The 14650-nt window shown below is 65.4% G+C and overlaps 1 protein-coding gene across 5 annotated transcripts in view; it reads left to right on the top strand.

Moving 5' to 3' along the window:
• CAMK2B (calcium/calmodulin dependent protein kinase II beta) overlaps positions 1–14210 on the top strand; it is a 94637-nt gene extending 80427 nt beyond the window's left edge. For 2 of the 5 annotated variants that reach the window (XM_060304870.1, XM_060304867.1), the window contains 8 exons: positions 109–146; positions 318–389; positions 1875–1919; positions 3482–3530; positions 11448–11523; positions 11629–11723; positions 11904–12138; positions 12358–14210. In XM_060304870.1, the coding sequence (XP_060160853.1) occupies positions 109–146; positions 318–389; positions 1875–1919; positions 3482–3530; positions 11448–11523; positions 11629–11723; positions 11904–12136 (608 nt within the window). In that variant the 3' untranslated portion in view covers positions 12137–12138; positions 12358–14210. The remainder of the gene's footprint in view (positions 1–108; positions 147–317; positions 390–1874; positions 1920–3481; positions 3531–11447; positions 11524–11628; positions 11724–11903; positions 12139–12357) is intronic. The other 3 variants (XM_060304872.1, XM_060304869.1, XM_060304868.1) reach the window with 2 other exon arrangements.
• The last annotated feature ends 440 nt before the right edge of the window (positions 14211–14650 follow it).

The raw sequence follows: 14650 nt of genomic DNA, 5'->3' as shown, positions 1-14650 counted from the left end.
GGAGCCCAGGATCCTTGCAGGCCCCCGAGGCTGCCTCATGCCGAGGGGGTGGGCTGTCCTGGGACCCGGGCCCCTCACTCATCACGTCTGTTTCCTCCAATGCAGCAGCGAAGAGTTTACTCAACAAGAAAGCAGACGGAGTCAAGGTGAGGCGCTGGCTTGGCCCTGGGGGGTCTGGGCCCCACCCCCCCCACCCCCCATCTCGAGCCTACAGCTTTGCCCAATCCCCAAAGCTCCCTCTGGGCCTCCTCCCCTCCCAAGGAAGGGGCGTGACCCCCTCATTCTCTCCCTAATGCCTTCTCTTCCTCTCTCTGCAGCCCCAGACGAATAGCACCAAAAACAGTGCAGCTGCCACCAGCCCCAAGGGGACGCTTCCTCCAGCTGCCCTGGTACTGAACCCCTCGTCCCCCGCTTCTCGGCCCTCCCGTACCCTGGCTGTGTGCTAGCCACCTGTCGGGAGGCCGGGGGTAAAGCTGGGGTGTGTGCCAGCCTGTCTCTGACAGATGACACTTAGCCCTTCCAGCCCCACCGCCGCTCGGGTGTGGGAGTGAGGGTGGACTCCAGTTCAGGCTGTGCCGGAGAGCCGCTCTGGGTGCAGCGGACAGGCCCCTGCTGACTTGTGGGTCAGCAGTGAGAGCCCGTCAGGGAGCCAGTGAGGCTGAGAGCCACGATGCAGGGCACCAACCTTGCTCGGCCTCTCTGCTTGCAACGGGCTGACGCCCCGTTGATGGGCCCAGGCAGGCTCTGCAGGGAGAGTGGCCCGGGGGTCGGGGGTGAGGACAGGTTAGGCGGTGGGGACTCCCCCGCCAACCCCTCTCCTGGGTGCTGCAGGGGTGTGCTGTCTGGGCGGTGGGGGCCTTTGGTTTCTCCCCAGGAAGAATGGGTGGGCCTGACCTTAGCTTCAGAGCCCGGTGATCTGGAGGGAGACAGAGACCCCTTGGTGGTTTCCCTGATGATGGCCCAGCAACAGCTGTCGGGTCTAGGGCAGCAGCAGCCATGGCATTTCCCATCAGAGTCTGTGTCCTGCAGGCCCCGAGGCAGGTGTGGGGAGGTACACTTCTATGGCTGTGCGGGCCTGTGGCTGCCTGGAGGGTTCAGGGGGCTCCTGCTGGGGAGGGCTGGGCAGACGTGAGGTCAGACGGACCCACCAGCACCAGCCCTCACCTGGAGGGTCCTGTCCAGGGGATGGAGCTGGTGGTGCAGGGTTGTGGCCAGCGGGTACCGGCCCTCCTGCCCAGTATGCTGTGCGCCTGTGGTGTCTCGTGTAGAGCAGGCCATCCCGAGAGGCTGGGGTTTGCTGGTCCACAGGTTCTGAGTTTGCTGAAAGCACACTTGGTGTCCCTGCGGGCCCCAGGCCGTGCTTCTGGGTGTGAGCCCTGGACCGCCCGTGGAGAGGCTGGGTTTGCCGAATGGCCATCCAGCGAGTGGGAGGGCAGCCTTGGTCCAGGAGGGGAGGGTCCCACGTGCCGGCCTCGCAGCCAGCCCCGTCTCGGACCCCATCCATCCCATGTGCCACCCCACTCCCATGACATCTTCAAACTGTGCCCCGCCCATGCCGAGGCAGAGGGCCCGGCTGCAAAGAGAGGAGGCGGCGCGCCCGAGGCAGGGCACCCAGCGTGTGGCTTCTCGCCACCGCCCTCAGGCGCACGCTCTCCATCGCCCTCCCGTCACAGGCGCTGGCGAGGTCCCGGCAGGTCTGCTTGTTCCATCTACATCGTCCCAGGTTTCTCTCCAGCTGCTCTGCTCCCCGCTGGCCATCTGCCGCCCTGCTGAGCTGCCACCCTCTCCTCTCCTCTCCTCTCCTCTGAGGGGCCTCCACTCTCCTCCTCTTCTCACTTCCCTCTTTCCTTCCTCTGTGCTTCCTTCTTCTGTAGGAACCTCAAACCACCGTCATTCATAACCCAGTGGACGGGATCAAGGTACTGCGCGTTCCTCACTGCCCTCTTGGGAGTGTCTGCTCAGGCAGTAGGCAGACCCCCTGGCCCTGGGGAAGCTCTGGGATGTTGACCCCGGGGAAGCATTTGTGTCAAGACAACTGTGCAGGTACCCCTCCCAAGGCAGGACAGAGCCCCCCAGGTCCGCGGGCTGCTCCCTTTTGGGGAAAGGCCCCAGGTGCGGCCCTTTTTGGAGGCATGGTTGTACCAAGTCCACGGTGGACACAGGAGCCTGGGCTTCCTCATGTCCTGAGCAGGGTCCACTTCTCAGACCCTCTCCATCCTGCCTTGGCGATGGCCAGGTCCAGCCTAGCCAGGAGCAGCTGAATGCAGGGCCCATTTCAGAGGCTCAGGGCGCCAGGAAGAGCCTGGGTGTCCTCCGTGATGCGCGGCCAGGGCTGCGTGCTCCAGGGGAGAAGGGCCGGCGTGGGCTGCCCGGCGTGCCCCCGAGTGTGGGGCGGGGGAGAGGGGAGCAGCACAGACTCCCCGACCTCACCCGTTGCTCGTCGCCTCTGCCCGCTGCGCCCGGTGCTGCCCGCTGAGCTGCCCCCTCCTCCTGCCCCTCCTCTCTGCTCTGGCATCAGCTCCCATCCCATCGGCATCTTCACCCCGGGGCCAGGGAAGGGGCTGGCTCTCTGGGGTGGGGGGAGGGATGGGTGGGCGGCCACACTGTGTTTCCAGAAGCGGACTTCCACCTGGGCCTGGGATCCTCAAAGGGTCCCCACACACCCCAGCCATGGGCCAGGACCAGGGGGCCTTGGGCAACTGGCTGTGGGCCGGCCCCCAGGCTCAAGGTGCTAGGAAGAGCCCGGGTGTCCTCTGTGACTCGGGGCCAGGGATGGGTGTTCCTAGGATGCTGTGTCTGGAGTGAGGCTTCTGGGGCTGTGGTGTGAGCCCTGATCCTACAACCTGTAGACACCCGCATTCCTGGGCCAGGGCCCAAAGCAGTGTGTCCTGTGACGGGGCTGGAGGGGGCGGGGGGTCCCTTGGGGACCCTGTTAAGATGTTCCTTCTGAGGAGCAGGCAGGCCTTCTGGGGACCCGGTGACAGGTGGCTGGCACCTGGTTTTATATCTGAAGGGCAGTAAGCCAGGAGTGAGGTAGGAGGTGCTGGGGCCCCCTCTCTGCCCTTAAGGCCACCCGAGAGGTAAGGCCAGGCCTGGCTGGACGGTCCGGGCCTGGGGAGGAGGTGTGGTCGCTGCTGCAGTCTGTCTGGGCCAGGCCAGGGCTCCGGAGCAGCTACTGGAAGCTTCCGCCTTGTCTGCCAAAATGCACGGGCTCTGGGTGATTTTCTGCTCCACTCGGAATCTTGGAATTCCAAAAAGCTTGTTTTCCTCTCTTGTGGATGAGTCATCTGAGCACACGGAGTCTTTCCACTGGGTGTGCCTTGTAGGGATAAGGGGAAGTTGGGGTCCTCAGCTGTTGGGGACATGGCGGCCCAGCCTGGGGACAGGTGACCCCTGGGGCTGGTGTGAAGCTCCAGCGCTGCCTGTGGGTTTCTGGGGTTCAGGCCACGTCCTGACCCGTTGTCTCCCCGTGTCTCCCCAGGAGTCGTCTGACAGCACCCACACCACCATAGAGGATGAAGACACAAAAGGTACCCCAGCTCCCCGCCTGCGGGGGCAGCGGGGCGGGCCACTGGCGGGTGGGGAGCCAGGATGGAGAAAGGCCGAGGCCTGTGGTGCGGGCATGTGCCCAAGGGCTGACCCTGCTCAGGGCTGCAGTCCCACCTGAGCCTGGGTACAGACCGGCGCCGGGCAGTCTCCGGAATAGCATCCAAGCAGAGCCTGACGGGCCCGGGCTCCCTGAGCAGCGAGGAAGCCGCTGCCCTGGCTGGGCCAGTTCTCTGCACGGGCCCCCAGATTGCTCTGGGGGCTGTGCGCCCAGTTCCCACGGTTGAATCTGCTGTTTCTTCTCTCAAAGGTCCTTAAACCTGTGCCTGCCCGGCTGGCAGTCAATTCGGGGATGGGCAGCAAGGGGCGTTTCCTGGGCTCGTTGTGGGATTGGGGGGTGGGCTGCAGACACTCGAGCTCCCACCCACTCTCAGGGCTCCCAGGCCGAGCTGGGCCGTGCTCCGTCTGTGCCCCACAAGGGCCCCAGGGTGCCGGGCACCGTGTGCTCACCCAGGGCCCCCTCTTCCACCCTCGGCTTCCTCAGCTGCCCCCAGGGAGGGGATCTGGTCCCCCCTCCACTCAGGCCAGGCCGCCCGTCCCCACGTGGAGGGCCCGCCTGACCCTCTTGGCCACGCGCTTGTAGTTGAGCGCTGGGTGCCCTCAGGGCTGCCCCTGGGCTGGACAGTGGCCACTCAGCCAGTTTAGGGGGGATGCAGTGACCCTGTCCTGAGTACCCTCCCTGCCCCAGAGTGGAAGCGAGCATAAGGCTTTGGCCTCTGGACGCAGGGAGGGTGGGCGTTCACGTGTTTTCTCCAGACTGCAGGCCCCGAACCATCAGCATGGAGCATGGAGGTCTGCAGACCTCTCCCAGGCCCTGTCCTGTGGTTCTGTCCCTGCCTCAGCAGGCTGGGGGCCTGAGGCAGCCCGAGCCTGCAGGAGCACAGGGGAGCGGGCCAGCCTGGCCAGCCTCGTCCCAACCCCTTGTCTGGCTGGGGGAGGGTGGGCAGATGCCCGAGGGACCTCGCGGGGCAGGGCAGGGCAGGCACAGGGGCCCCGGGGGCCTCTCACCTCAGCTGTGTCATCCGTCAGATGCGGAGAAGCCTCGGTGGGCCCAGGCCTGGCCTCTGCTGGCCTTGGCACACAACCTTCCCACCTGGAGGCCGGCCTTCGAAGGCCCCGTGTCCAGCCCTGCACGTGGTCCTGTGTCTGCCTCACATACCTGCTGTGATCGCACAGCCCTGGGCGCGTGGGGGTGATGGCGCTCCAGGAGCCCTGGACCCCACCGCGTGGTTCTCCAGCTTAGCCCCTCTCCTTCTCCTGCACTCCCCCTCCTCTCCTGCGTGTCCTCACCTGCGTGTTCACATCTCGTCTGTCCGCTCAGCCCCCAGGGTCCCTGACATCTTGAGCTCCGTGAGGAGGGGCTCGGGGACCCTAGAAGGCGAGGGCCCCCCGCCCTGCCCGCCTCCGGCTCCCATAAGCCCCCTGCCCACCCCATGTAAGTAGCCGGGCCCCTGCTGCTGTGGGGGTCTCCCTGAAGGGCCTGCAGCTCCTCTGAGGGGGCACTTGAGATCCAAGGGCCGGCCGAGCTTGGGCACCAGCCTGCCCCCGACAGCCCCCCTCTGAGGCTCCCCAGGGCCTCTGCCCCTCAAGCCCCCCGCCGTGCGGGCCTTCCCCACTGGCCTGGGGGGCCGCCCGGTCCACCGTTCTGCTCGGGTGTCAGGGCCAGGGCTCCTTGATGCTGAGACAGGCCCCAGGGCGGCAGAGAGCAGGGGCCCTGCTTCCTCTCCCCCAGCCTCGCCCGGCAGCCTCCTCATATGTCTGCCTCCTGTCCACCCAGCCCCCAGAATCTGTGACATCCTGAGCTCCGTGAGGAGGGGCTCGGGGACCCCGGAAGCCGAGGGCCCCCCGCCCACCCCATGTAAGTAGTGCCCCAGGCCTGCTGCTTCTGCTGCCCAGCGGCTCCTGCGTCCTGCCGTGCACGGCCTCAGCTGCTCCCAGGCCGGGCTGCCGAGGCCTGGCTAACTGTGTGGCCTGGCTGGCCGTCGGGGGGCACACGCGCTAACTACCCCCCAGCCCGGTTCCCCGACCCTCACCTCCCACACTGCTCCCCGCACTGCTGTCCGGGGCCCCAGGCCTCTCCCTCAGAGGGTCTCCCAGGCCCAGGGCAGCCGGCAGGGCCCCTCTGAGGCCGCCCACCCATGTGCCCTGCCCCTCGGGCCCTGGGCCGTGCCCTTGCCAGTCACGCTGACTCCGTGTGGGCCCCGGGGAGCCTTGGGGAGCCCAGGCACAAAGCGCTGTTATAGAAATCCTCTCAACCACAGGCCTGGGGGTTTAAGGGGAGAAGAAAGGGCCCGGCCTCCCTGCAGAACTGGGTTCTCCACAGAGAGGCCAGACGTTCTGCTCATCCTTCACTCACTCACCCCTTCCTCACCTGTCGGGCGCTGACCGAGGGCCTGTCCTGCACTGGGCTGTCTCCTCTGTCCCTTCCTGGGCCAGGCTGCCCTTCAATGGAGGGGACCCTCTGCCCGCAGCAGCTTTCCACGTGCCCCCACCGACCTGGTCAGACAGGTGCAGCTGGCTGAACGTTCCTGAAGCTTCCCCCTGTGCCCCACACCCCTCTCTGTCACGCTCCACTGCCACGTCCCTTCTCCACCCCTCTGTCCCCCTCCATCCCCTATGTCCCCCCTCTGTCCCCCTCCATCCCCCCTGTCCCCCCTCTGTCCCCCTCCATCCCCCATGTCCCCCCTCTGTCCCCCTCCGTCCCCCATGTCCCCTCGTGACCCCCCCATCCCCCCACTCTCTGGCTTTGGCTCACCAGCTCATAGGTTTTGTCTTCTGTGTGTTTCCCGCCTGCCTCGTGTTTCTCGTGTTCACGTCTCGTCTGTTCCGCCCCAGCCCTCAGGATCTCTGACATCCTGAACACGGTGAGGAGGGGTTCGGGGACCCCAGAAGCCCAGGGCCCCCCACCCTGCCCTCCTCCGGCTCTCCCAGGCTCCCCACCCACCCTGTGTAAGTAGCACCTTGAGTGGCCCTGCTGGCTGCTCCTGGGGGCTCACAGGGGTGTGGAGACCCCTGGCTGCGGTGCGCCGCCCCCTGGCTCTGGGAAGGGGCCGGCTTGGGGGTAGGGGGACGTGGGGTGCAGGGAATTCCACACGGAGCCGCCGTTTGGCTAAAGACATGCACGTGTGCGAAGAGAACCAGGAAGCAGTTTCCCGTGATCTAGAGCCACACGCTCCCAGGGTCTGCAGTCTGCGGGTTTCTTCCGCAGCGAGGATGGGACAGCGCCGGCCGGGTGGTGCCTGGGGTTACGCCCCCGCCGGTGATGCTAGGGGTGGGGGCCCGGCCGGGCGGGCGCTGGGCTGGGCCACCTCCCCAGGGAGGGAGGAGCCGCCGCAGCCCGTCTGCCGCCCGCCTGCCAGTATCACTTACAGGGATGGATGACACCCCAGGGCGGCAGCCATCCCCACCTCCGGGGAGACACCGGGCTCTCAGAGGAGAGGCTGCGGGGCCGGGGGCCGGGCATGGCGGGGGAGAGGCTGGGTGAGTGCCGGGCCGGGAGGGTGCTGACCCCCGCCCACCTGCTGTGGGCCAGCCCCAGGGGCCTGGCCGAGAGGAGGGAGGGGGGAGGGAGGCCCTGGGAGCAGCCGGGCAGGCACGGAGGCCTGAATACTGTGGCCTGAATCCGGGCTTGCCTGAGGGGCGTGGAGGCGAGCGTCCGAGGTGAGGGACGGGGTCTTGCAGGCGGGCGCACAGCGGAGCCTGTGGGAGGGGGCCGATCCCCGTCCCCATTTGTGCGGCGTCCTATCCGAGTCTAGAGGCCACCACGTCCCCATCTCTGGGATCCTTGCGGCCCCTCCTTTCACAGATGAGAACGATGAGGGGAGGAGATGCGGAGGGTTGTGCCCAAGGGGGCCACCTGCAGCGTGACCTCGGCCCAGGGCTGCGACCCGCCCTAGGAACGTGCGCGGGCCAGGTGGGGACCTCTGAGGACAGGGCATGCCACGGGTGCTGAGCACCCCAGGCTGACCTGGGGGGCCCACGGCACTGGCTTGCCCCTTTAGGGGTCTGTCCTGAGCTTGACTCCGGGGGGTGTGGCCACAGAAGGTGCTGTGACCAGCACTGGATGGAGGGTGGCCGGGCCTGCAGGGTGCAGGGGAGGGGAAGATGCAAAGCCCTGGGGGGCACCAGGGGCACCGGGGGCACCGGGGGCACCGAGGGCGGGGGGGCCCCATCAGTCTCCCTCAGGGAGAGGGGTCTCGTGCTGGGATGTGCACCCTCCTCTCACCCGGAGTTCCCAGCATCCCAGCTCCATAGGCCTGTGTGAGGGTCCTCGGGTGAAGGAACGTGGGTGGGGCCGGCCCGGAGAAGGGACTTCTGAGGGGCCGTTGTGGGGTGAGTTATGGCGCTCAGTGGGCTGAGTGCCAGAGCCGGGGTGCCCCCTCTCCAGCTCTGGGACCAGGGTTCGGCCCCTCACGGCACCGAGGCCCGGGCTGCAGAGGGCCGTCCCTGGGCTGGGTTGTGGGTACCCTCCTTTCCCGGGAACGTCCTCGCCAGCTGTCTCAGTGTGGAAATGGGGTCGGTGCCCACTGGCCGGGGCCGTGTTCTCCACGATCAGGGATTACGCACAATCCAGGCTGATCCTGTGCAGCTGCCTCCCTGGGGTGGCTGGGGGCATCCTGGCACCCCTGCAGCTGCCGAGGGACAGGCCTTGGGGTCAGCCTGGGGTCACTGGGGTACCCCCGGACCCTTTGCCGGTGGCCGGGCCTCCCTGGCCTGTTAGCTCACCCCAGGAGAGCCGGAGGGGACATGGGGGCTGCACTTCAAGCCAGACCTCAGCTCCGTCCCCGGAGTTGTCTGGTGGGGGGGGCTTGTCCTCAATAACAAGCCTCACCCCCGCCCCCAGGAGTCCCTTCGCGCAGCATGCCACTGGGGGGGAGGAAGGATTGCTCCGCAGCGTGGGGTTAGACGTGGGTGGCAGCCCCTCCGAGGGTCAGGAGCGTCCAGCCCACTCCTGGGCTGTGACTGGGCTCATGTGGCCTCAGCTTTCCCATCTGCAGAATGGACATGGTGGCTGTTTCCTAAACTTCAGACTTTGCAATGTGTGCTGCGACCCTAGGTTTCTATTTACTTAATTCTTTCTCTTTACACTGACTCCATTTTTAATTACGCTTTGTTTAAAAATGCTCAATATTACTTCATTAAGTGGAAGATTCAGCTCGCCACAGTGCAGTAGGGTGACTGTAAAATCAGAGTGCACGGGAAACAAAACAGAAAAGGTCACTCAATTCCAGCTGCAAGGCTGTTGGCTAAGGGCTCACATGGGGCGGGGGCGGCTCACGACGTTTGTGAAGAAGGGGGGTTGACAAGTGTCGGGGTGTCGGGGTGCGTAGATGTCCCCTTGGCGAGATCAGCAGGATGGCCTGGAGCTGACAGAGTAAATCGCAGGTGGGAGGTGGGGGCTCCTGAGCAGCGGCTGGACCTGGTGCCACAGGCGGGAGGCGGCGAGGTCCCGGGTGACAGACCACCCTGGGCAGGGACGGAAGTGGCAGGGGCTGGGTGTTGCCCCCCCTCTGGGCGGGGTCTGGTGGGGGAGCTAGGCTGCACTGGGGGGAGATCAGAGCCTGAAGCTCGAGGCCACCTCCGCAGAGGTGACAGGTGAACTGGGGATGGGGGTGGATGAGGTCCCAGAGGAGAGAGGGTTGCCCAGAATTGCGAAACGCCCAGGCAGAAGGTGGAGAGGTGGGCAGGCTGCGGGGGAAGCCCTGAGAGGGGAGACGAAGTGTGATGGGATGGGCGAGGGAGGGCGCGGTGTGTGGGTGGAGGTGTGGAATACCCAGAGGGTGAGGACAGAGGCCGGCCTGCACGTGCTGTGTTGGGACCGAGCTCTGCAGGTGGACGTGGGGCATCAGGACAGCTGGGCCCACAGCCCGCCTCCTGGAGGCCAGCTTCCAGGGCTGACCAGACAAGGTGGGGCTCGGGTTCTGCAGAGACAGCCTTAAGCCCAAACCCTGCTGTAGTCCAGACATGGAGTTCGGCGGCAGAAGCGCCGCCGGGTCCAGAGAGAGCATCTCTTTTATATAGCGGAAGCCCACGCGTGCTTGCGGGTTGGTGTGCACACACACACACACACACACACAGCAAACACACACACGCATGCCCACATGCCCACTCTCTCACCTGCGCACGTGTGCACGAAGGTGCACACACACATACACATATGCTCATGCATGCGCTCAACCATGACACCCTTGGGTGTCATGGAGCTCACCCTGAAGCCACTGTCCAGAGCTGGTGCGACACGACCCAGGCTCCCAGCTCAGACACGGGCACGCCTGGGCTCGCACGCAGCAGGCAGCATCTTCTACCATGGACTCTGTCCGCTTCCTAGCTGGGTGCCTGGGAAAGTGAGCGCCCAGACAGCCGAAGGTGCTGATGGGAGGGCCGTGGGCACATGCTTCAAAATGCTAACTGCACCTTTTTGGAGCTGGCAACCCGCGCTCTGGGAATGTAGCCTGCAGATCAACTCACGTGTGTCCTGGTCCCGGCTGCTCTGCCAGCTGAAGACTGGAGACCTACAGATGCCCATCACTAGGCCTGGTTGAGTGGGGATGCCCATCCCACAGGAGTGGCCGTGCAGAGAGTCTGTGGTCCCGATGTGCTGCTGGAAGCAGGGGGGACACCAGTACCCATGCTGGGAGTGCGCAGACATGCGTAACTGGTGTGGCCGTGACCGGGGAGGGAACGGGGGGACAGAGCTCCTGGGGTCGTGCTTTCGGTGGCCTTCTTGGGTCTGAGTTTTATCACTGGCATGTTATCACTGCTTTAAGAGATCACCACGTGTGGATGCGTCTGTGCCTGTGTGCACACTCGTGTGTTATTTCTTGTGTGCCTTTGGGTGTTTCTGTATCTGCACAGAAGTGGTTAAGCACCTCAGGACGGTACTTCTCTGGGGAGAGTGAGCGAACAACAAGATTCAGGGGAACACAGGCATCTGCATCTTTATCTGGAAGGTTTTGTTTCTTGAAAAGAAATCTAAAGCAAATAGGAAAATGGTTCAGGTTTGAATCAGCAGGCTGTGGGCTATATTATTCTTTCTGCTTCTTCCATGTGTTTAAAATGTTTTGCCTGAAAATAAATGGTAGTTAAAGAGATAAAGGAGCTCCCAGGCGCGCACCCGGGGGACTGGGTCTGTCCAGGACCAGAGGTCAAGTGGGCAGGAACCTGGAGAAAGCTGCTGGCGCAGGGCCTCAGGTGGAGGGTGCAGGATGGAAAGGTGATGCCAGAGGACTGGCCTGGGGTCCCAGGACCGCAGACAGGTGGAGGCTGGAGGAGGTGGAAGGCCAGGCGGCAGCCTGCGGCCTTCCAGGGAGAGAAGGCAGTGAGGCCCGCACTCTGCCTTCCCCTGGGCCCGGCTCCCTGGCCTTTGCGCTGAGGCCTGGCCCTGCAGTCTTCAATCCCCTGCCTGCTTCGTGAGCCCGACCTTAGTAGACAGCTGCCTCCCCAAGAAGGCCTATGAGAGCAATGTCCGTGGTGGGGGGCGGGCAGGAGCTGGGAAGGCTGGTCACAGTGTTGCAGCTGCGGAGGGCCCAGGGGATACAGCCGGAAGGACTGGGGCGTGGCAGGCTTGGCTTCCCCTTCCTGCCTCTTCCAGACCTTTTGTACTCTGGATGGAGTATTTCCGTCGTTCAGGGATGTTGTATTTAAGACAAATAAGACAGAGGCTTGTTGGACTTGGAAATGGGGACCCCGTTGGTGTCCCTGAAGGGAGCAGTCTAAGCCGGGCAGCCTCGGGGTCCCTCCTGGAGGGGGAGGGGGAGGGGGCGGGGGGTGCTCTGCGCGGGACCCCCCCCCGGGGCTGCAGGGGGGTGGCTCACGGGTCACTGGGCGGCTGTCCCCCACAGCGCGGAAGCAGGAGATCATCAAGATCACGGAGCAGCTCATCGAGGCCGTCAACAACGGTGACTTTGAGGCCTATGCGTGAGTCAGGGCTCCTGGGCCCATCCTGGGGCTGCGGGGTGGGAGGGGGGTGGACGGATGGGGCGGGTTCTGAGGGGCCCCTCCTCACCTGGGTCTGCCCCCCAGGAAAATCTGCGACCCAGGCCTGACCTCGTTTGAGCCCGAAGCCCTGGGCAACCTGGTTGAAGGGATGGACTTCCACAGATTCTACTTCGAGAACTGTGAGTGCGGGGCGGCGGCAGGAAGAGGGCGGCACCCCCGGGGAGCCCGCGGGCCCCCAGCCGGGCGCGCAGGGAAGCCCTGTCCCGTCCTCGTCCCGCCGGAGGGGGAGGGGTGGCCGGGCCGGCGCTCGTAGGGGGCTGGGCCGGCGGCGCGGTGCCAAGCCCCTGCCCCGCCCACAGTACTCGCCAAGAACAGCAAGCCGATCCACACGACGATCCTGAACCCGCACGTGCACGTCATCGGCGAGGACGCCGCGTGCATCGCCTACATCCGCCTCACGCAGTACATCGACGGGCAGGGCCGGCCCCGCACCAGCCAGTCCGAGGAGACCCGCGTGTGGCACCGCCGAGACGGCAAGTGGCAGAACGTGCACTTCCACTGCTCGGGGGCGCCCGTGGCCCCGCTGCAGTGAAGGTGAGCGCCCTGGGGGGAGGAGAGCGCCGCCCGGGCGGGGCTGCGGAGAGCGGTGGGGAGGCCAGCGTGGTGTTAGGGGGGCAGGGGCGCCGGGTCAGGGCCTCCAGGCTCCTCGCCGGGCGGCCTCGCAGGCGCCCACCTTGCAGACGCCAAACCCGTGTCAGACGGAGAGCGGCCGCCGGACGCTGACCTGCCCGCCCTCGGTCCGCCCCGTTTCAGAGCTGCCGCGGCTGGTTTCACGGGACAGACTCGGTGTTTGGAGCCCAGCTGCCCTCGGGCGCACGGCCTGCCTGTCGCATGTTTGTGTCTGCCTCGTTCCTCCCCTGGTGCCTGTGTCTGCAGAAAACCAAGACCAGATGTGATTTCTTTTTAAAAACAAGACGACAACCGCACACACAAAATTGATGTCGGATGAAATGGAAAAAAAACGAAACAAGGGAAAAAGCTGTAAAAAGCCCTGGCGTTTGTGGGGCTTCGAACCTTCTGGCCGCTCCCCGCCTAAGCTCCACGTGTCCGTCTGCTCCTGGCCTCCTCCGGGGACCGGCCGGGGCAGTGAACTTGTCCGCAGGGGCCTGCCACCCAAGGAACGGTGTTTGCTAGGTGGCGCCCACCCCCACGCGTCTGCATCCTCCCTGCCGCGCATGGCTCCTTGTCAGGAGTGTCAGGTGTCGTCTGGGGAGGGGCTGGGGGGGCTGAGCATGGCTGTCCTCCCTCCTGCTTCCCTTCCCTCCTGTCCTCCCCGGGGAGGCGCAGGTGCGAGCTCCCGGTGTCCCTGGCATGGGTGAGCAGTGCAGAGGCTGGGCCAGCCCCTCTGGGAGGATGCGGAGCCCTCGGAGAAGGCCCGGCGGGCCCAGGGCTCCAGCTCTGGCCCCGTTGGGGCCAGGGAGGTGCACTGGGTCGGGCAGGGGGTGTAGGGGGGTCACCCCTTACTTTCAGACCTCATGCCTGGCAAGAGACATGCCGAGAGGATGCTGCTGGCTGCGGCCCAGTGTGCAGGGGACCCCGGGGCTGGCCTCCCTTCTGTTCAGGCACCTCTCCCTCTTTGCCCCCTCCCCCCTCCCCCCGTGTGGGTGTGGGGCAGGAAGGAGAGAGGGGTCAGAGGCGGGTGGGTGCCTTTGGCTCCCAGGCCGAGGCAGAGTCCAGGCAGGTGTTTGCTGAAGGAAACTGCGCTTTCGGAGTCTGGGCCCAGGGCAGCAGGGAGCGGAGGGCCGCACGGGGCTGCGTGTGACAGGGACCCCCGGGGTTGGGAGAAGGCGGGCTGGGCTCACCTGGGGTCCCCCTGCGTGCTGGCGGGCACTGTGGCGAGCCTCCGGGATGGGCCACGTGGCCAGGGGGCGGCAGAGAGAGTCAAGGGCCGTCGTCTGGGTGTGTGAGCGGGTCTGAGCTGGCCCGCTGGGCTGTGGTTGGGGGGGTGCAGGGGCCGTGATCGCAGAGGTGCAGGACCCCCTGCCCCAGTACCTGCCCTCTTCCACTCATGTTGTTTTCAACACGGATTTTCTTTATCTTCCCCCCCAATCAAGCCAAGGGAGGGGCCTGGAGTGGGGAACAGGACACAGGATGCTGGTCTCCAAGGGGACTGTCCATCGACAGACACTCAGAGTGGACGCTCGCCTGCCCGTCCGCGGCTGTGCTCAGGACAGCTGTCCCCACCCACGGACGCGGAGTAAACACCTGCCAGGCTCCCTGGGCCTCGGGCAGCGGCAGGGCCCGCCGTGGACAGCGTGTGGCCCGGCCAACCTCGCCTCCTTGGGCCTCCTCCCCTCCTCTACCCCTTCTCTCCACGGAGCTGCCTGTCTGGGATAATTTGGGGTTTTTTTTCTGGGGGATAGTTCTTTTGCATGACCCCTCATGAGCAAGCCACACCCGCTCTTCTAGCTAGATGTCCGTGGTGTGGCAGCGTCGGCCAGCCCGCCCTGCAGAGGGTCGGCTGCCTGCGGTGCTGGCCGGCCTTTCCTCTTCTCTCTTTTTGCTGAGTTTCATTGTCTTTTCTTTCTGAGCCTTGTAAGTGTACAAAATTATTATTTTGTTCTGTCTCGGGAAACTGCAAATAAAAGGAAAACAGGACAAACTGCTTCAAGTGCATCCGCGTGCTCTATGCTGGGACCCTGCTGACCCCTCACCTCACGGCAGGTCCCTTCTCCACCATGTGGGCCCCGGGCTGGCCAGGCTGCAGAAACCTTAGGCCAGACGTTCCCGAGCCCGTCTCGGTGGACGGCACGCCCAGGTGGGGCCCCTCCGTGCCGCTGCAGGTCAAGCTCTGCCAGCTATCCCCACCCCAACCTCTGGTTCCCCTGAGGCCCTGGACAGACCCCTGAGTCCCCACGCCCCCAACCTCTCCCATCACCCTAGTGGCCTCTGAAGATGAGGCTGGGAGAGCGGATCTATGTGGGAAGAGCCACAGGACCAAGGCCTGCTGCCCTGTCCAATCTCTCCCTCCACCCATCCGTTCTTCGTGCACGTTGATTAGAACACGCGGTGCCCAAGGCCAGCCCCCGCTGCTCCTGTGGGCCCT

The sequence above is a fragment of the Globicephala melas genome, chromosome 9 (assembly GCF_963455315.2).
Source record: "Globicephala melas chromosome 9, mGloMel1.2, whole genome shotgun sequence".
Lineage (NCBI taxonomy): Eukaryota > Metazoa > Chordata > Mammalia > Artiodactyla > Delphinidae > Globicephala > Globicephala melas.
This window is presented reverse-complemented; position numbering and strand designations above follow the sequence as displayed.